Below are 22,031 nucleotides of genomic sequence, written 5' to 3' on the forward strand. Positions count from 1 at the left end.
GTGACATCTCCACTTTCACAGAAACATTTTTGACAATTCAGACCATGGTCTTCATACAGATGAATTGCTGCATGTCCATATATGTTAACCCATGAGAATATTTTGATGTGAAACGTTAGTGTCCTAGTTTCTTGGTTTATTTGACCATTTCCAGGCAAGACTATTACTATCAGTCAGTAAAACAAAACTGATGCAATATAAACAACAAAAATCTCACAAATTTCGCTGCAAATTAGCTAAATTAAACAAACTGCAATTTTAAGTCCTGCACTTATTTGCATGTATATCGTTTTTAAAGGCCAAAACTGTAGCTCCATAAATATGATCACATATTAATATAATAGAGCTCCTACTGGTCAAAAATCAATCGTTAGCTTTATTAATTGGTGGACCTTTTACGGAAGACAGTGGTAAGAGGTGTTTCTTTTCTGTGCAGCTTCCTTTTCTCCACCCAGCACAGACACATGCAGCACTCTGACCCCTGGTTCACCCACCCACACCCTGTCACTTTTTATTAATGCTCTCTGAGGTGTGTATGAACACTGTGATGCATCAAGACTGCCATAAGCTACTATTTCAAATTAGAGGAAAGTGGCTTTGATTGACAGTTGCTGTAGCATCGTTAGACGACTGAAAGCTGAGTGGACTGCGGGGTGAAGTGCAGAGAGGACATGACAGCAAGATACAGCAAAAATAAAATGTTCACTATGAGCCACCAGGACGTGTGGATTTACTAGAAATGTTCGTTTACAGTGCCCTAATGAAGATTACACTGTGTATCAGGCTGTTTCTCGACTGTTAAATCCTGTTTTCTCTGTTTATTACTGACTCCATGATTGAAACTGTCTCAGTGTGAGACTCGAGCAAAGTTGATTAATGTCTTTTTTCAAAGCAGCGACTCAGTGTGTTGGGATGTGCGTGCATGCCACAGCAGCATACATTTGAAGAAATGAAAAGGAAAGAAAAGATGAAAGTGGGAAAGAAAAACCGGCGAGAGGGAAGCAGGCAGCGAAATACTGAGGAACAAAAGCATGAAGAGATACAGCACGAATGTTTTAATCATTTTGACAACTTAGCCCAGGAAATTTTCACTCCCATGGGAAATATGATTATGCTTTTTCTTTGGTGCTTTACCATTAATATTTTACAGTTCAATCTCATAGATGCTTGTTGTGGCACAGCAGTAGGGCCTCACACTCACGCAGAGCATTTGAGCAGGACAGCTTGGCAATCTAATAGCTCTAAACATTATAAACTCCTCAATGATAAACCCAACAAAGACTATTGCACCACTTTTAAGACATTTATTCCCTTTAAATTATTCATTAGTTTCTTGTTTGGCTGTGCACGTTCGGGAGTATTATATTCTGAGAACTTGAAATCACCTGTGTTTCATTAATTTATTTCACAATACGGAAAAATTAACTTGTGCACATTGATCCATTTTCTGACCATTGATTCATTAGCAGGGCCACAATAAGTTACAAAAAGCAATCCTTTTCTTTTAATTCTAATACCTTTTTTAATGCTAACCTGCTAGCTAGCTCATTGTGCCACTTTACGACACCGAGTCACTAGCATGAAGAAACAGCACTGCTCACAGGATACATTTAACCAGCTTTAGTATTGTAAATGCAATAATAGTCACTACTCACTGATGAATAATCATCAGGGTATCTGCGGGGTCTGGAAAAGTATTAAAAGGTAATAAATCAATTTAGCGAAAATTAAGACTCTTAAAAAGTATTAAAAAGTCTTTTCATGACTTTATAAAGTCTTAAATTTTGAAGGAATTTATTTCTGAATTAGCTGTCCAAGAGTTTGAGTCCTAAAAAACATTGTGAAAGTGTGTGAATTTATTCATTTTATTAAAAAACAAAGATGAACCCGTACATAAAAAACACTAGGCTATTTTGGGTGCGTTCGTAAATTGTCTCTTGAGAGCAACCAGAGCGCACTCGGGCGGAAATTCAGAGGCACAAAGTTCAACGCTCTAGCGCTCTCAGTGCATATTATCATCCCAGTATGGCACTCGGATGCCATCCCAAGTCGAGCGAGTACTCGAGTACTCGGACAACCCTCCTGGAAACTAAATCAAACGAGCTGAGGCACATGTCGTGATTGTTGTTTTTGTTTTTTGAGAGTGGAGCAATGTTTTTTTATATAAACTTTGCCTTTGATTTAATATCCTAGCCTATTTTGAATTCTGTTGTATCATAGTGGTCTAGAGTCTTTATCACAAACTGAAACTGTCACATTAAAAGTGTCACTGATGTAAATGGTTACAGCTTGAAGCGGCAGTGAGGTATTAAAAAATATTGAGAAGGTCTTGAAAAAGTCTTAAAAAGGTATTGAAATTAACTTCAAGATTCCTGTATATACCCTGAAAGAAATCGTAGAAATGCCTCCTTTTCACTAATAGATAGATGTTCTTCAGCATCTTGCCATTTTTCTAACCTTTTCTCAGCGATAACGACTCAAGTGGTGGATATAATGTGGCTGGTGAAGCAAACATACCTTTATCAAACATTTCAAAAGGAAGCTTTTGCTGTGTTGGCAATGTTGTTGTTTTTTTTACCCCCCGTATTTCAGATTGTCTCACACTCAAACGTCTTTCTTATCCTCTATCTTCCTTTCTTCCTTTCTAATCTGCCCATTTCCTCTGTTTTTGGTAAGCTCGCCTCCGCCTCTGTCTTGTGTCTCCCTTTCTATCTCCCTTTCTAGCCCTTAGTTGTATTAACACACTCTGACCCACTTATCCATTATCTCTGATTTACTGTAATGGCTCCACCTTTTAATTTATTTTCAAATCACTCTGTCTTTGACTTTATTGCCTGTTGTTTCGTCTTCAAGTCTGCTTGTGTCAAGGTAAATTATGTTCAGTAAAACTTTTCTCTTTGTGCAGTTCTCTCTTGTCTTATACTCTGACATTAACTACATTTTGGTACTTATTTCAAGATGGTCGATTGGATTTATTCCAGCTTGGAAAAGGAGAATTCAGTCAGAGGAGAAAATTAGAATCACAGGCACTTTTTACTGACAAGGAAATGGACATTACTGCATGTTCAGACTGCCCTCACCCACAGTGCTGTGAATTGTGCTGAGTAATTTAAGCTTTGAGCATTGCTCAATGAGAGATGGTGCAATGAGTAAACTCTCAAATAAAAGCACTTGGATGTAGTCACTTTATGAATAAATAACTGCACTATTCAAATTAGTCTTCCATATGAACTACTGTAAGCAGGATGTGTTGGTGTTGGTTGTGACACAATTTGTAGTTGTAAGACACCATGGGGGTGAAAATGTGAAGGGAGTGTCAAAGTGCATACTGGTTACTATTTCCAGTCAGGACTTAACATCATAATAACATCAGACAATAGAATAGAATAGGTTTGTGTCCCTGTGCGCAATTAGTCTTGTGATTATAGGTTCAACTAAACCGAAGGCATTTCTCTATTTATGTCTCAAGGCCTGAAAACCCTTCACAGAGGCATGTGCATTTGTTTTATCAGTCACGTTCCTGCTCATGAATTAATTTAAAAGAAACCAACAAGGCATAATGGATTTTTCCTGCTGCTTTCATGTGAGACAGATGTCTCTGATATTAAAGTGGAACCTTCATGTTGGATGAGGTCTTCACATAAACAAAACAGCTGAAACATAACATGTTTACAGCTGAGATCAGGCGTTGCCCTTGTTTCTGCACATTGTACAGAAACAATTGAAATCATCACAGCCGTGCTTTCTTTTCAGGCCTCAACAAAAAAAAAAAAAAATCTGTGTTTTGACATTTTGTAAATTGTCACCAAATGCTGTGAAGTGCAGTATGCAAATATCTGTGACCTGGAGTTGACCACTGCCATTGCTAGCATATCACTAACAAGCACAGTCAGCCTGTTATGTATTCTCTCCCTCCGTGTGAATACAAATGCAGCGCTTTGATATTCTGCTGATAGCCTGAGTGTAAAATGGCTCTGATGATGAAAGCTCTCCCTCTCTTTCTGATTCATTCACTCTCAAAGCAAACCATTTATAACTTATTTGATCAAACCCTGTAAAATATGCATGATGTTTCTACATAATCCTACAATTTTAAAGAGAAGAAACGCTACAGACTTCTTAAATTACATGGTTTCGGGGATAATGTCCGTACACTGGGCTGAATTCTGTCTCGGTTTAATCCAATCATCTCTATCAAATACAATTTAAACACGACCCCGAAGCAAATCTGTATGTTTTGTTGGGTTATAGTGGTGTAATAGTAATCTCATCTGAAATCATTTTCTTCTCAGCTGAATTCCATCTGTGCAATTCCTGATCTGGGTGACTTAGTCAAAGGAGAGTTTTGTCAGGAATGACAGCTTCTGAAAAACTGGCTTTCAAAACAAAAGTGTTTCATTTTTACTTCAATGGGTTGGGCAGTGTGGTTAGGTGGAGGAGCAGGTGCACGCAGGTGCTCTAAGTGAGTTATTGAAATCATAAAAATAAAAGCATGTCCTTCATTTTCTTCTCCTTTGTTATTCCTCTTCCTTTTTGTCTCTGTGAGTCACAGATTTGCCACATCAAAGTCTCTACTCACAGAACCTCATCTGCGCATTTGTAAAATTTGCTTTTACATAAAATTCCCCCATACTAGGCTATATCTCCACACAGTTGTTCATTTCACAGTAAGAGCTTGTTCTTCTTCTGTCACACTGATATCCCTCCACACGAAAATCTTAGTAATGTTTTCCAGCAGAAAACTTTATCAGTTATGTTCTCTAGAACACAGAAAGTGCATCAGAGGGAAAGTTTTAAGAGCTTTCCGAGTCCACACCGACAAGCTGTGTTGCGTGTGTGCGTTGGGCTGAGCCACAGTGCCCATAGAAAGAGAGTGACTGAAACACGGAGTGACAGATTCACTTTCTGCTCAAGATTTGGTTGAGGTCTCCTCGTGTGTATGTGTGTATCTTTTATTAGACCAAAAAAAAAATCTTACTTCCTTTTGGCTCAGAAAAGAAGATAAAAAAATAAAATGTAGGACTTGAGGTCAGAGGATCGTTCCTTTGAACACGCTCCTGTGGGACTGGAGCAGCCGTAACTGTGAGATCCAGTTATCTCTTACAGGTCGATGTCTCTGACTCCAACGCACCAAAGTCTACGTTCACATTTATCGTTCCCTCCTCCACCTACACTAAAAAGATTTAAGTGGCTGCTCTCTGTCCTACCTGTGGTTTTGAAATCTGTGTCTCTGCAAGTACGTCGCAGTAAGACCATTCTTTGGTGCGTGCGTTTCCATGGGGGGCAGTTTTTCAGCAGTCTCTGCATTTGCCTCGAACAGCTCTGTCTTGTAACGTTCCGTTATTATCTCATAGCGTGGTGAATGTGCAGACCACATCTTCTCCACAAGAGTGTTTTAGAGTTGTTGGATTGTGTATTTGATTAATTTGATGAGGGAAACCAAAGAGAGAAAAAGCTCCCGCACACTGTCATCACTTGCAGAGGTTTTATTGAGCAACGTTTCTCAATCCGAAACGTTGCTCAATAAAACCTCTGCAAGTGATGACAGTGTGCGGGAGCTTTTTCTCACGTTACTCGACCACCAGGTCTTCTCCAACGCACCTGTCCGTCCGTGCCGGTGTGCACAAGTTTCAGCCTGGATGAGGGAAACCAAGAAATCCCATTAGCCTCCGTATAGCGTAGCTCTGAGAAGCTCGCAGCTCTGCTCCGCCGTTCTAAAAATATCTTACACCAACAAATAAAGGTAACAAACCTACTCCTGAGACTATAGGGATTATGGCAATGGGCCAATTTGCCAAAATGTTGAACTATCCCTTTAAGCATTTCATTTCAAACTGTCTCACTGGCACTAATTCAAGTCAGGTTTTAGTCACATTTAAGTCATTGTTGATTACCCCCTTTTCTATCAGTCAGGCACATGACCCTGCACCTTCAACAAAGTCATCAAAAACTACGGTCATTGTTTTAATTATGACTTGGATGAAACACATAAACACAGTAACTCCAACGTGACATGAATGCAGCATCAAGTACCCACTTACAAAGGCTTTGCAAAGTTGATTGCCAAAAGTACAATGATGCACAACACTGCTCAGTAATCGCTGACAGTTTAGCCCTCAAATGTCCAACTGCAGTAGAACAATCATCAGACACAGTTCAAGAAGTTACACTTCTGTAAAGTATTGTGTTTTCTTGTGGACAATTTTCTCGCTAAGTTGTGTACAAAGCTCAAATTTATGTCTCTCTTTTTTTGCGTTGTCAGTGTGTATTGATGGAGTGACTATTTAGGTTCTGTGGTTATTATCAGGGACAAGAAGATGTACAGCTGCCGTCTTCCGTTGTCAGATGATGTCAAATCTTGCGAGACGATGACATAAATCTCTCCCATACTCTCCGCCCCACATAATGTGATCACGACACGAGTAAAAGTCTCACAAAGTCGTGTAAGGTTTCGAGCAAGTGTCGTAAATCTTAATTGACCTTCTCAGTCTTTCACATCTGTCATTAGCCTAAATAGCAACTGATTGCTCTTATTGTGCTCTGCAATCCAGAGACTCCCAGCTAGACAGCGCTAACGCAGATGAACAAATTACTCTGCAGTCCCTCCTCCAATGAACGTCAACCACCACTCTGAGCCAGCCTTTGGATTTATCTGTGTGACTCATGACTAAATATTGATCCAGGTAATCATTCTTTGCTTAAAGTATGTCCATATCGTTGTGCGAGCACGGGTAGGTGTGTGTGTGAGTATAGTAAGGCCATGCAGCGTACTGAGTTATAGCCTCATTCCGCTTCAACCACCGAGTGTCGGGAGTTATGGCTGCGAGTGTCAAAACTTGCAAGGTCGAAGTGTGAGCCGCTGCCAGCTACTTGTCAAGGCTGAGCGGTCAGAACGACTGCTGGAAGCGAGCGCAGAGTCGGGATCCAGAGGAGCTTATCACAACCTCATAAGTCTCTCGGCACGGGACGACACAGGACCGAGTGGGCTACAGGTCATTCTCTGATCAGGTTTCCTCTGTTTTTACCTGACGATTTAATCCATGAAGGCCTAAGGCTCTGACCTGACTATTGACTACAACCTCCTGAAACCTGAGGGTTTTCTGGATAACTAAACATTTTGTAAATCCTTGTTCTGCCTTTGAGACTGCATACCTGATGGTGGCAAAACACGCACATTTATATTCTAAGTTCAGCTCAACTCAACTTTATAAAGTTTATTGAACTTTTTTTTTAATATTGATGAACCTTATGATAAAGGTAACAATGTCCAATAAAAACAAAAGGTTTGCATTCTCAAATGGTTTTTATCTCACATTTCTTCTTCGAAGGATGAGAACTGAAGGTTTTACTGGCATCAGATTATTTTACCTGTAGCCAGCGATGATATGCTGATCCTAAACTGGCTGGTTAGCAGCTTAGCTGAACTGTGTGTGTGAATCTTGTAAATTACTGATGTCAATCCACTTAATGTTGCACCCCTTGTTCAGGCACCAGTGTCTAAATTGCAGTTTTGATGATCACTTATTTATTTGTTTCAGTCAGATACAGCATCTGTGGTGTTCAGTCTACTACAAGGGGACAATTAGGCTAATCACAATTCCAATTTCTTTTTCGGGGTGGCGGGGTTTATCTTTTGTAAATGAGGTTTATTCGCCATAAAAATTTACTGAAAAGATAAAAGCCTCCTCTCTTTTCATTGGCTAACACTAGCTGTTGTTGCCAGAGCTCCAGAGAGAAGCCTGAGAGAGGAGATGTAAAACAACACAACACTCACATGGTTTTTAGTTTTTTCTTCAGGACACAGGATAAGCCTAAAATATGGGACCTTAAATCTACGTATATAAGATAAATCTGTGAACGCAATGTATGTTTTTACACTTCTGCTCAGACAAGAGAATCCCCTGTTTCTCACTGAGGCCTCTATGCAAATTGTCTCTGCAGTGTAAGAAAAGCCTCAAAAAATAAAACATAACACAAGTAAATTGCCTCCTTGAGCACAAACTGCAGTCGTCCTGGTCGGTCTCACAAGACTAATCAACAACAGACACCAAAGTGTGCCTGTATGAGTGCTCTGTTCTCTGATGTAATTTAAGAACTCGGAATGAAAAGCGTCCTGTTTGCTTCCCTGACTTCAACCTCGCTCATGCAGCACTCTTACTCGCGTTCCTTGGCTCGCTTGTTTTGTTGGGAACCCTTCTGCATCATCAGCAGGTATCTCAGATGTGTGAAGTGATGACGAACATGGCAGACATTCTAATAACGTGGTCGGTTCACGTTCACAGACGAAGGTGGAGGTGGAGAAATGATTCGAGTGAGGTAGAAATTTTGGTCTTTGAACCACAGACAGAGCAGGTTTCAAAACACTCAAGGGCACTGACTGTTTTTGCCTTTTGGCAGCGAGGACTTGTGTTTTCAAGTGTGTGTGTGTGTGTGGGTGTTTGTTGTGTCTGTTGACAGTCAGCAGCAGAGAGATGGCATGGCATTAGGGGAGCTGTAGATGGGGAACGACCTTCGACCAAGGTCCTGGAATGGAACCGGGGACACTCAGTGATTTCCTGGAATTTTTTTCTATTCAGATTCCAAATGTCTTTTTCTTTTTTTTACACAAAGATTTTACTTTTTAACACTCTGAAGTTTGAAAGATGTGAAGTCCTGCCCCATCATTATCTCTGCTTTAGCTTAGCTGCACCATGGCGGTGTGGCTGCATTGTGGGTAACAAGAAAACAAAACAGGTTATTTCTGGTTTTGCTGCATCGTGTATTAAAGGAGTAGAATACTGAATTAATGGAGTCTTATTCATTAATATCATTCTTTCCTTCTTTTGTTCTTTTGTTCTTTTGTTGTGTGGATGACCCTGAACCTTGACCCTGGAGAGCAGTTTACTCACCAGAATTCCTCAACTTCCTGCTATTAAGCATAATATCATTACACAAATATATAATTAACAAGCATTGAGCTCCCATCATTATTACTATTATTTTTTAATCATGCAACACTTCCCAAAATTCAATGTAAAGTCCATGTAACATGTTCATATCGTGAGGAGGTGTGCAGGTAATTTAGTCCTGAAGTGGCAAGATGTAAACTCATAGATACAGTATAAGTATGTGATCCAAGGGGATTACTGCAGCGTTGACCACCGCATACCCAATGCCAAATGTTTTATTCATTTGTTGAATAAAATGTGGGGCCTGTACCCTTTCATCATACATATATTTGATCTAGCACACAGGCTTCTGCAGGTGAATTTGAGATGAGGAGTCATGGCGGTACATTATGGACTTTCTAACAGATGAGATGGATATGTGGTCTTCTTTGTCCTTGGCCTTCAAGAAACCGAGATGAATGATTTGGAAGCACATGATGTATATTATTGATAGTATTAACAATGAGAACTGATATGGCATGTAATGAGCTCACATTATAAAAGACTGGATTTATAGTTTTCGATGTGAAACCTTAAGAACTCATTAATCTGCCAGAGGGTTTAAGTTGAGCAGAACTTCAGGGATGTTTCACACAGTACTCAGTAAAAGCACAGCGATACCAAATACTACACTGCAAGTAAGAACAAACCATGCAGATGCTTGACCGCTCATACATTTACGCTGTAATGTTTCTTTGTATGACATCCTGAAGAAGCTCACATCTTGTTGTCTATTCTCCCAGTGTGCTCAGTTGAAAGAGTAGTGGCAGTGACGCTCCTCCTCCTCTGTTTTGCTGCTGCCAGTGGCTTCCTTATTGCCCCCGATTGATTGCTATGTGTACGCCATGATGCATGTGGGCCTGAGTCTAATGTACCTCTGCTTTCGATGCAGAGTCTTCCCACGTGCGAAGAGAGGACATATATCAGCCGGTAATGATGAGAAGTATCCGGCGTCACAAACATTTATTTTGCAGAGGAGCACTCTGATCGCTCTTAAAGCACCGTGATAAGGTGATACATCACCATCCCATGAAGGAGCTAATTAAAGGAGGTTGTCTGTCAACTTAATGTTTGTCTCTCACTTCACCGAGATAACTCAAGGGCTGTAAATATTCTGTGTCCTTCCTGCATTAACACATGCGCTCTGTTCAGTGTTGCACAGTGGTGCTTGGCTGATCTAATCAGATGATAAAACCTGATTTATCTCATGAGCGGCAGTCGTCAACAAACACAGGTTGTTTTTTGACAATGGATAATTCTCAGATAGTGGAGACTGGGTGACGGTTACAAGTGTTATCAAGTCACATTCCACATAGCTGCTGTATATTACGAAGAAAAAATATAATCAAAACTTTCTTTGTTTGAAGCATTGACTTTTAACCACACGTTCCGTCATGGCTGATAGGATGGGAACAATTGCAACAAGTTATAATCACTGTCCCCAAGCTGAGCAGCCCACACAGCAGCGTTTTTCAACATTTTCAATTCAAAATAGTCAAAATATGCAGCTAATTGTGTCCCATAGCACAACAGATACAACAATAAGTGCTCATTTATATGCAAGAGAGAATTCAAGCAAGTTATTTTGAGATGTATTATATTATACGGTATTATGTGTTAGCCTCTTTGCTTGTTCTGTTTATTATAATAATGAAATAGATTCACTGTGCCTATTTTGACCCATGGTTGACTAAGTTTTATAGTCTTTATTACAAACATTAATAGATAAATGCCAGAAACCATTCAATTATATTATTGTATGAATAATACTAGAATACTATGCTTATGGAGAAAACATATATAATATGTAACTGAGATAATGTGAAATTGCTGTAGCCATTTTCACAAGACACTTTTCCATTTGGATTTTCAAGTGAAATAACTCAACAACGTTGTTATGAAATTTGGTTCAGACATTCATGGTCCTTCTACTTATTTATCCCTGTCTACCACCTGCTCTCTGGCTGGCATCATAAGGCCCCTCTCATTAGCTGACTAATTACTGTTAATATGTCAGACCAAACACATGGCTGCCAGAGACTCCAGCATCATATCCAGGACATTTCGACACAGAAGGAGGTTCAATTATTTGTGACGTTTGTTGTGAGCAAATTGTTTATCAGATTGAGCAGTTAAACAAGAAGGTCACATTTGATCACCACATCCTCATTATCTGCTTATCGACATCCATTTATCTTGAGCACCACACTGAACTCCTACTTACCCTTTCTTATATAAATGTAAATTAGATTACATTATATTAGATGTAATGATGCCAATGAGAGAAGTGGACCATTGTGGCTGCCCCTTCTTGTCCTATTACTCACTGTAAGCTGTAATATTTCAAATTGATCCACTGACAAAAAAACGGACTCAAGTGGCTGTTAACAATTTCATGTTTGCTCGGGCTTCTTCACAACAGAAGTCCCCCTATGTTTCAAGTGTTTGTTCATCAAGTTTATGGATATAGTAAAAACATAATACAAGATGTGGATGTGGATTTAAACAGAACAACTAAAGAATTTATGTTTTTTTAATCTTTTGAATTCCACCAAAATGGGAAATCTACTTTGCAAAAGAACCCATCTTTTTTTGGCTTTTCACGCCTTTATTAGATTGAACAGTTGAGAGGGACAGGAAATGGGGAGGCAGAGAGAGGGGGAACGACACGCAGGAAAGGGCTGCCCGATGTGGGATTCGAGCCTCTATACATCTTTTGTCTAAAGAAAAAGAAACGTTTGGATCAGCGACAGCACATAACCAGGTGATTCTGGTTCACACTCCAACACAGTAGGTGGCGGTAATTCACCGTAACGTTGGTGCGCCCGCCATAGAAGCACAACACTAGTAGAGTGCCAAACACGAGCAGGCAACACTGGCTGCGACGAGAAGGGTCTAGCTGCAGCCGCAGCGTGGCTTCGGGTGTAGTGGGTGGCTGCAGCTAGGTATTATTGCAGGCTGCCGCGACGGGAGTTATCCCGTTTCATTTGTGTCTAGTTCACGTTAGGATTGTTAAGAAACAGCAACTCCCTGCATGTATTGCATTACAAAAAATGGGAAAAGAAGCGGCTATAACGGTGGATAATTTTATTTGAGTGTCACAACCCCCGCGAAACGACTCGTTTCTCTACCAGAATTTGATCCATTCAGTCCGATTACATTTGGAAAGTCTAGAAGAGCCGCACCATTAAATTATTTTATTCCAAGTTCTAGTTAGCCGAGAGCTAAAGCGGAAGCTAGCCGGCTAGCTCGGCGTAGCACTAGCTCGGCTGAAGTCAGTGCGCCCACTTCCGGTTTCTTCCCGAATCCGAATCCGAATTTTTTTTTAAAAGCCCGAATCTAAATCCGAATCCGAATAGTGCACTGGCTGTACACCCCTAATGTATACATGTATAGGCTACCGTAATCTTCCTTTCCGTCCTTTACTGACAGATTACCTGATTATTTTGAGAGCGCAGCAGGAGCAGGAGGTGCAGATCTGGTCCGAAGGAAACCCAATGGTCTTTAAGCAACAGAAGCTGTTGAGCAGCTCCAGTAGACACTGACTCCCACTTTACAGCCATAGCTTCAGCTGAATGCAGCAGTGGCAGCTACATGACTGTACTCAATACAGACTCAATATACAGTAGTACAACAAATACTGTAAGCATATTGATTAGTGTATTTATGCCACGGGCATCAGATGGACACTTGGATATCTCTGATACTCCCTGTTTAGACAGTCTGTCAGATTAACAGCAGCATCATCAAGACAGGCTGCAGCTGACAAGCCAGTGAAACTACCCCCTGTATTTCATGTCCTATTGCACCAGAATATGAATTCAGTGTCTCACACACAAACATCCAAACCATGAAATTGTCTTTCCTCTCACTGTCCTTTAGAAAATAAGAGAAGCTTCACATTCCTGAGCTCAGTTCATCTGCAACGCTGAGAGAGAAAAGACTTCAAGTAGTACCAGAGGCTGAACTGAGCTGCACAGAGATGTCAACACTTTGAATTACTGTATTAATCAGAGAACGGTAAAACAGTAGCAAATGTAATCAGTAGGGGTAAAACAGTAGAACAAAAATGATTCAATTTGTGGAAATAATAGAAGCAAGAGAAAGAAAGACGTGAGGCAAAATGAGGACAGAATGAACAGCCATTAGGGAAGGAAGGGGAGAGGGAAGCAACTAACATGAGGGAGAGGAGGGAAGGAAAGAATACAGGAATAAAGGAACTCCAAAGAAAGACAGAAAATAGAGAGAGATAAAACAAAAACCGGGGGTCATGTTGTGTTTGTTTCACATTGTTGACTTCGGTGATAAACTCAGTGATTTAGTGTGATAAAAACATGGGCTTCCTGTGAAGACTGTATTAACCTCTGAACACTGGAATCGAGTTCCCAGCTGGAGGCTCATTGTCGTCTACTGGGTCGTACAGTGCAGTCCACATCACTGATGGAGCACGAATAGTGGAGCTGAGGTGAAAAGGTTAGAGAAATAAACAGCTTCTGTTCCTCTGGGAGAGAGTCTGTTGAATTTCTCAGTCGTTGTGAGTTTGAATTGTCACATGGACATCTGCCATGCTGAGAGATGGAGGGCTCTGATATTACAGTGTGGTTGGGGCCAAAGATTTAAAGGTCCCCTATTGTATTTAGTTAGATTTCTGTGTCTTGTTTGATTATAATCAAGTATAGGTTCTATATTAATAGTGTAAAAGTATTGCCTCAGTCCACAGAGAAATGCACACAGCCTGTATTCAAAAACTGAGTCTTACAACAAGCCATCAGGACATCTGTAACTTTATGATGGCATGTGAATCAATGTCCGAACCTCTGCTCAGAGCTGTCATCCAATCTTAGTGGAACGTGTATCTGCTTTATTTTCATTTAATCAAACAAAAAAAAACAACCAATCAGAAGTGGGACTCAGAGCCCCATGTTCTATTTGCTAGAGCTCTAGAGAGGGTTGATCTGCATACTGTAAATGCTCTTAGAAATTTCTGTGAACTGGATTTAATTGTCAATGACTAGGACTAACCCTCTCTTATTGACCCGAGTGCTATACTGCCCTACAACGGAAGAAAGGGGTAACTCCTCAGAGTGCAGTTCTGAGAAAAATGAGTTTAAAGTATTTTTGTTGTCCAGTCAACTGTATTGAACTTAGGATTCTGAAAATTGGTAAAATCTTTGCTTTTGCGAGCAGTAGTTTAGCTGTGTAAAAATATTTAACTCAAACTTAACATTTCACCCTTATTTCAGAGTTACCTCTGTCTGTTTGTGCATTGAGGCAAAATATAAGCTGGCCATACAACGCAAGAAAGGGGTAACTCCCATTGGTTGGTAGAATGGTAGTAGCCTGTTGTACAGTAGGGCCTGTTGAACATTCTATACACAGGAAGAAAGGGGTAACTCATGTTACTGTGTTCTCTCGTTGTTTCCCCACAACTTTGGGTAGTTCTATACACAGAGAGAAAAAGGTAACTCTAGTTACTGTGTTCTCTTGTTGTTTCACCGCAATTTTTGGGAGTTACTGTGAAAACCACCCACAAATATATCCCAAATAAGATCACGTTGAGTCAAGATATTTATCCACATGATGTAGCAGACCTTTAATGTCCCAAAAATGACAAAATCTCATTTTTGACAAAAAATGAGTTACCCCTTTCTTGCGTTGTAGGGCAGTATAGCAGCCTTTGAAAATGGCAAGTCAGAATGTCTTTTAGCCATGGGAGCGGCCTGGCTCTGTGGATGCTAATAATTGACAATATGCTGTGTCAAGACAGAAATGTCTCATCAGTCATAAGGTTGTGAACGTTGATGCACTGGGGATGTTTAAGCAGCTTTGCAAACTTGTAATAACTGTTTAATAAAAATAATTCAAAGTGGATTGTAGGTCGTGAAACATGGCTGAGCCAATGGGGACTCAGTTAACAAGTAATGCAAGTGAAACATGATGATTTTCATAGAGATTTATAAAAGTGTAATTGAATTCATTAGGCAAGGGACTGTGAGTTTCAGTCTCAGGCCAGTCTTTTTTTTTTCTCCAAAGGGAATCTGATATGATTAAAAACTAAAATCCTCTCCATACATTTCACTGTTAAACATGAGTTCATGACTTGGAGGCTGGTTTAATTCATTGTATAGTTCAGGTTCATCTATGGTGAAATATGCATGGTGTTCATTGCCTAATCCAAGAATCAATGAATCCATCCATCGTCTCAAAGTTCACATTCGGGTTGAGAAACAGTGATGTAAGATACCTTGGCACCCTGTTGACTGCATCTTCAAGAAAGTAAAGTTAAAAAAAACTGTACACTTTGTGCAGTTGAGTGACATTTATTGAAACTAGCAATGCCTCAGCCTCGAACTCTCTTAGTCTTTCCTTTTGCACTTTAAAGATGGCTGAGAGCAGAAATGTAGGTGGTTTCATGAAATGTCAGGCAGCAGAGAAAGAGAAGCAGAGCTCTCTTTCTTCTGGCACTCTATTAAAGCCTGCTGCATTTTCCCCACTTTTAGATTCTTCAATTGCTCTTACTTTTACTTTAACTTTAAACTTTTTGAAGAAACTCTTTGAAAAACCTTTTTGAGGGTGTTTTACAGTCAAATCAATAAATAACCATATTTTTTGTCTCTGAATCAGAAACAGGAAACGCATCTAGTTCGGGAAACGGTCCCTTTAAATCAAGTGCATTAACGTTGCCCTTTGTTCTGTGTCTCCTCAGGTGGAATCTGTATAGCTCAGTCGCTGAAGATCCCTCACGACCACAAACCGTCTGACTTTGACAAAATCATCCGCATGCTGCTGGACACTCGATACGCCAGGGCAGTCATCCTGTTCGCATCTGATGAGGACATCAGGTAAATAAACATGTTTTTCCTCAAACACAATTAATATTATATTTTAGGTCACATGTGCAAAATGTTCAATTCATGAGCCCTACAGTACACACGAAACTGATCAAATTGGTTTCAAACCTGGGGTTAACTTTACTCAGGACTTATGAGTAGAAAACCTAATTTATTATTGCCAAAGAAAACTATTGTGTAGCTCTTCTAAGTCAATACTCCATAAAGCTGAAGATACAAAAAAGGAGAAAGAAATATTTGGTATCTGTAAAGATGATGGATGCTGGTTGTGCATTAATTCATCTCAGTAACTAGACTGGTCCTTTTTTTCTTTTGGTGCAGGAGACATTTGTATTTTTCTATTTTGAGTTAGTGTTAGCATTAACATTGGTTTACTTATCTGTCTCGTGCAAATGAAGTGAGTTCAGCTGAAAACTTTGTTCCTTTACTCACTTACTGTCTTTTAAACACGATGTCCAAAGCTTTCCATACAACAAATACATTTGTGTCCATTTTTTTAATGTTACATCTGATTCACCACTGAATCTGAATAAATGTTTGATTTTGGGTAAGTTACCCAACTGTAGCATGAAACTTTTAAATTCAAAACAAGGCATGGATACAGGGTAAGGTATTGTGTTGGTGCTGTGTAGTAATTTTTAACTGATTGATATTTAATGTGTAACTTTTAAAAAGTATCAGCCACATGTTCAGCTCCACAATGCACAATGTGTAACTCAGTAACTATGTTTGAATACAGGGGGATCCTGAATGCCAGTAAGCGAGCTGACCAGCTCGGTCATTTCATGTGGATTGGCTCGGACAGCTGGGGGGCTAAAAACAGCCCCATCAACCATCTGGAGGATGCTGCTGTTGGAGCCATCACGATACTGCCAAAGAGAGCTACCATCAGCGGTGAGTTTCTCACCAAACCTTTTATTTAAGATTGTGCACTCACCTGTGTGAGGAAGGATCAGGGTCATACATGTGAATTTGTCCATCCTCAGTGAGAACATTCACTGTGTTCAATTTCTTAGTTTCTTGTGACTCAAACTTGAACAAAAAACCTTTTGATGATGAGTATGTATAAGCATCAGAGTATCAGCATCAGCTACTGCTGTATCTGCCCTGCTTCGATATCTCAGTCAGTCACAAAGATTCACCAAACTTTATATAATCAAGCATGAAGAGGAAGTTGAGGAAGTTATCCCTTTGTCCATGTTTGATCTGTCCTCTTCTATGGTGGTTCTCAGTCTCATTCAGTCAACCGGCTGTGTCTGACCAGGATCATTTTTGTGTGTTATCACCAACTACAATACGATATTTCTGTACAAATGGCTGGCTTTGGCAGAGTGACTGCTTGTGTGAAGTTGAGTGAAGAAGTTGCAGTGTTTATTGAAGAAATAGTTAGAATTGAGAGAACACAAACATGATGATAGCAGTCGGTAAAAATTTTACACTCTCAGTAAACTTTGAATGTGCGTGTGAATGTGGCCCCAGTCCCTTTTTTATAAAATACAATTTCAGCCACAAGATACAGATCTGATGGTTGTGGGTTCAATCCCCAGCTCCTCCAGTCTGCATGCAGTGCAGTCTGCCGCTCTGACCATTTTGCCTCATACAGAGCCAGATGATGTACATTTGTACAATTAGGGATTAAGATGACCATCTGTAAATGCCTGAGGTGAACAGAAAGTCAGAAATATTTTTGAAATCTTTCCATAGGGGGTGAAGCCATCCAGACTCCACCAAAAAAACACAGTTTGCTTATCTCAATGTCGTCATGTGCTGATCTATTTGACAGAGTGATGTGTACTGGTTATCTTGGTTCCAGTACTTATGCTGAACTAAACTAAGATGTTGTTTGCTGTTCATGCAAAACATATCTGTTAACAGGTATTAGAGTGGTACTGACATTCATCTACCCCTCTGCTTTAAGAGAACAAGATTGTTAAACTGTTGCTTAAAGTGGAGTCACACACTTTCCAGTGTGAATACTGAGCCAATGCAATCAATGTTTTGATTTGTTTTGGCTCCGCCACCTCCAGACTCTGGAAACCTCACAAAAAGCAGCACACAAAAGCTGACACCCCGTTTGACTTTTTTGTTTTGTTTCCAAGGTTCAGTGAATTCTAAACAAAAGCAAACATGCCAGAATCTATCTTTCCATTCATAGTTTGGTGTTTTGGTTAATTTTCTTTCCTCTGTTTTTCAAAACACATCAATAACTGTAAGAAATTAACCAGCGGAGAGGACAACACTTTGGTTGGTTAAGAACAATAACACCATTTTTAATATTTGTTACAAGTGAGCCTCAGATGAGCTAGCAGGTGCATTTTGTTTCCTGAGCCAGGTTTACCAGTCATTATGCTAAACTAAGCTAATCAGCTACTTATCCTATTGATCTTGCCCTACAAAGCTGATCTATGCAGATTAATAAGTTTCAGTGTGAACAGCCTTTTTCTCTCTCAGACAGCTCTGACAACACTAAGAAGCACAAAATGCTGATCAGGGGAAATGTAACTTGGAGTGAGGGGAGGGAGGCTGACATCAGCGACTGCCTCCCTCATGCTGATGACAGCCGTTACATTAAGATGCAGTGGTATTACAGCACAGTGCAGTAACTACTGACAACTCGGAGCATGACAAAGATGTTGACAGGGATGCAAAACTACGTTTGTTGTTGCCAGTTTCAAGATTTTTGACTTCAAATAAAACATAAACCCTTTGTTCTTTTTTCATTTTTTTCATCATTTCTTGAGAACACAAACACTGCAGTCAAAGGCTTAATGGGAAGCAGCCAAATCTGATTTTCTTTTCTGAAATCTAAATTCTCCCACACACATGTAAAAGCCTCTGTAATCTTATTCCCTGTGTTTAGCAGCAACGTCAATGTCTGACTTTTCTCTTCCCCCTCAAAACATTTAAACTGGCATTCGGAGCATCTTTACAAACACGCACCCTGACAGTAGATGCATATCTGCTCTGAAGTGTTCTAAGGCCAAGGATATATCTGACTTAGACACCGACTTCATCAAAACATACAGTATTCTGACGCACTGATAAAACCAATCACTATGCTAGTCAGTCAGTCAATCACCTCAAGGGAAGTACCATCATCCATAGCCACAATTTGATTTCAACACAGAAGCGCTATGTAAGAAAGGCCAGCGGTGCCTTTTTAGTTTGAGAAAATTAGCTGCATTTCAAGTTGATAAGACCTTAATGACTCTGTTCTACAGATCCTTTATCAAATCTGTTATTTCTTTTTCTATTATTTGCTGGTATGGCAACCTTGGAACTAAACATAAAAATGCCCTACAGGGCATTGTGAAGGTTGCTAGCAAGATTGTGGGGACTCGGTTTGTTGATTTGAACTGTTTATACAAAAGGCAAGTACTGAGGAAAGTTAGGAGTATCTGTTTTATTGTTGCATTATTGTTTTTTGCTTTATATATATACAGTATATTGAGGCTGTGATCTGTTGTATGTATGTGTGTTGGAATGTATTGTTTTTATGTCTTTTACACCTCTAGACTGCAACCAAATTGCCCAAGTTGGGACAAATAAACTATAGGCTACTTGACTTGACAATAACACCTATCTTTAAATCTGGGGACAAGAAATCAGTGGCCAATTACCGGCCAATCAGCATTCTTCCTGTGCTATCCAAAGTCATTGAAAAATTACGCATGGTGACACGCAGGATAGGACCACTCGGCGTGGGATTCGAACCGGGGTCGCCTGCAGTGAGGACTATAGCCTCAACACATGGGGCGGGTGCTCTACCAACTGAGCTAAACACATTTTTTATGTCCATTAATGTGCACTGTCCCATCCAAATAAACAAATAAAGTAAAGTAAAGTCAATAAGAGGAGAGGAAATCGGTGAGTGCGTAACCTTGGGTGGCGCCCTAATTAACATTGTCCCCTTCCGTTTGCTCTTTTCTCCACTCTTTTTTGACAAATGATTTATGAAAATGGTGGTTTTCTGGGCATAAAGACAGTAGGAGAATAGTGAGGTGTGACGGGCAGTCTGGGTAACTCAGGCATGAGGGAGCAGGCTCATTACATCAGAGGGGGGTGAGCCGTAGCAGTGGGAGGGAGAGTCATGGTCAGATTAACCTGCTGCAGGGCCCATATTAACAGCTCATTCCTCCCACTCTCTGAGCATTGTGTACCGTGTTTAAATGCATGAATATTGCCCAGCACCACATGCTGCGTGCTAATTTGATTAAATACAAACCAGGCTCATGAATATGCATCATGTCAGCACAAAAAGTGATAATGAAAGTGTTCACACTTATATTAGAACTACGCAGAGCTCGGGTGATTTTCACTATTGATTAATCTGTAGACTGTATCCTCCATGACAATTCGACTGAGTGTAGTCACTTCATCCAAATTCAACCATTCACGCTGATGAAAAAACACCACATTCTCAACCAAAGGCTCATGTTATTGTACTGTGCTGCATTTTGTGCCTCCTGGAGTTCGTGGGGCTCATGTTGCCCACTTGATAATCAAGCCTCAAAGCTACTTGACGAGCGTACTTGTGAACCAAAAACAAAATCAAAATTGAAGTTTCTAGGTAAAAATGATTTTGTTTGTCCAAAAAAGCTGTTGAATTAGTTTCTTTGTTCATTCAATATCTGCAAAGGTAATTTTCTTTATTGGTTATTACAGTAATAATTTTCTCCTACAGTACCTTTGCTGACACATTGTGTGTTTCTTGACATGATACCACTAAAATCAGTGTAGCTATCATTTATAATTATAATTCATATTTAATTTTATAATTCATTAAACTATGCACTATGTAATTTACATCTTAACTTGGAATAAACTCCTCTTTATCAGTTGTTTAATGTGGAATTATAACAAATATGTGTTCCTATTATCCACCATGTGCATAAACTGTTATAAACACACATGGATCTTCCATTGGGTTGTGTAGTGGTCAAAACTTCACAAGGGGTCATTATAGAGAAAGATACATAGATTTGTTTTCCAAGTCAGATCTTTTAATTTGATAGATTTTCCTTTGCTCCGTAGTCATCTATGGCATTAACAAGCAATTTCCTAAACAATGTGATTTCAGCGTCAAACTTAACTCCATTACTCATCAGCAGCTGAAAAAGGTCAGATTTCTTTGTATTGTCTTTCCAGCTTCAGTGTTTGTCATGTAAATGTAGATTTGAGCTGCCTGTCTGAACACGGCACCGGAAAAGTAGCTGTTAATTACTGAAACCGAACCTGTGAGAGAAAGATGGGAAATTAGAGGCAGAGAATGACAAAACATGGGTTGAACAAAAGACAGACAAAAAATATGATGGAAGAAAGATACAGAGGGAGAAAGAGTGAGAGAGGTAGAGAGGGAGCTGAAAATGAGGCAGAACATTGGCTGTGGGCTGAGGGGAAGTTTCCCTCCTGTGGCAGAGGAAGCCCGCTGAGTCTGCGGTCTCCAGCTGAGATGCATCCACTTCCCAGAGTCAATTACACCCTCTAATCCACAAATCTCAGGCATTTGATGTCAGACCTTTGAGAAACAGCTGAACCAATGCACTGTACACAACCAAAAGAAGAATTAGCATAGCATATAAACATACCAAGTTGGTCATAAATAAGTATAAAGTTGGGTTTGCATTGCAGCTGCCGGTTTGTTGCTTCATCTTCACTGTATAAACATGATAGTGGTGTCAATATGAACATCAGAGAAAGATGAGAAATGTCGAACTTTTGCTTTCACTATTCAACCCTCATTAGGGTGGTGCATATTAAAGGTCAGTAGCAAAGTGCCTGTGTGGCAACACCCAGGAGACTGAGATGATTTGTTCCGACTCTTGGAACTCTCTCTCTCTGACTTCTCAGGGTGGCAGTGTCCACACCCGTGACCCCGAGGGACATTTGCTTTCAAGCCTCGCTACACAAATTGGTGTCAGTTTGAACAAAGACTAAACTCGTCTAAAATGCAGCAAAGCAAAAGCACACTTTATCCTGAGAAGAGGAAAACGCAAACGTGGCTCTGAATTTTTTTGTTTAAAGGCAAAGTACACGGACACACACACCTCCCACCCCCCCTCCCTGCCACCACCACCCAATCCTCTCCATCCTCTTTTGTTTGGAGCACCCGTGTACACGTGTGTGTGTGAGTGCGTGCGTGTGTGCGGGCAGGCGGGTGGAGAATGTGGATTTCAATCTGCCCCTATGTTTAAAACATGATCGCTATCCGCCAAGATGGATGTCGTCCTGCACGCGTTTGCCTGAGAAGGCA

The 22,031-nt window shown here is 40.2% G+C and overlaps 1 protein-coding gene across 1 annotated transcript in view; it reads left to right on the forward strand.

Annotated features, from left to right (window-relative positions):
- grm7 (glutamate metabotropic receptor 7) overlaps positions 1-22,031 on the forward strand; it is a gene marked incomplete at both ends in the record, with an annotated part of 327,441 nt that overhangs the window by 157,104 nt on the left and 148,306 nt on the right. Inside the window, 2 exons of the mRNA XM_083972506.1 lie at positions 15,634-15,769; positions 16,518-16,672. Of these exons, the coding sequence (XP_083828632.1) occupies positions 15,634-15,769; positions 16,518-16,672 (291 nt within the window). The remainder of the gene's footprint in view (positions 1-15,633; positions 15,770-16,517; positions 16,673-22,031) is intronic.

This window comes from Trachurus trachurus (genome assembly GCF_905171665.1).
Source record: "Trachurus trachurus genome assembly, chromosome: 5".
Classification (NCBI taxonomy): domain Eukaryota; kingdom Metazoa; phylum Chordata; class Actinopteri; order Carangiformes; family Carangidae; genus Trachurus; species Trachurus trachurus.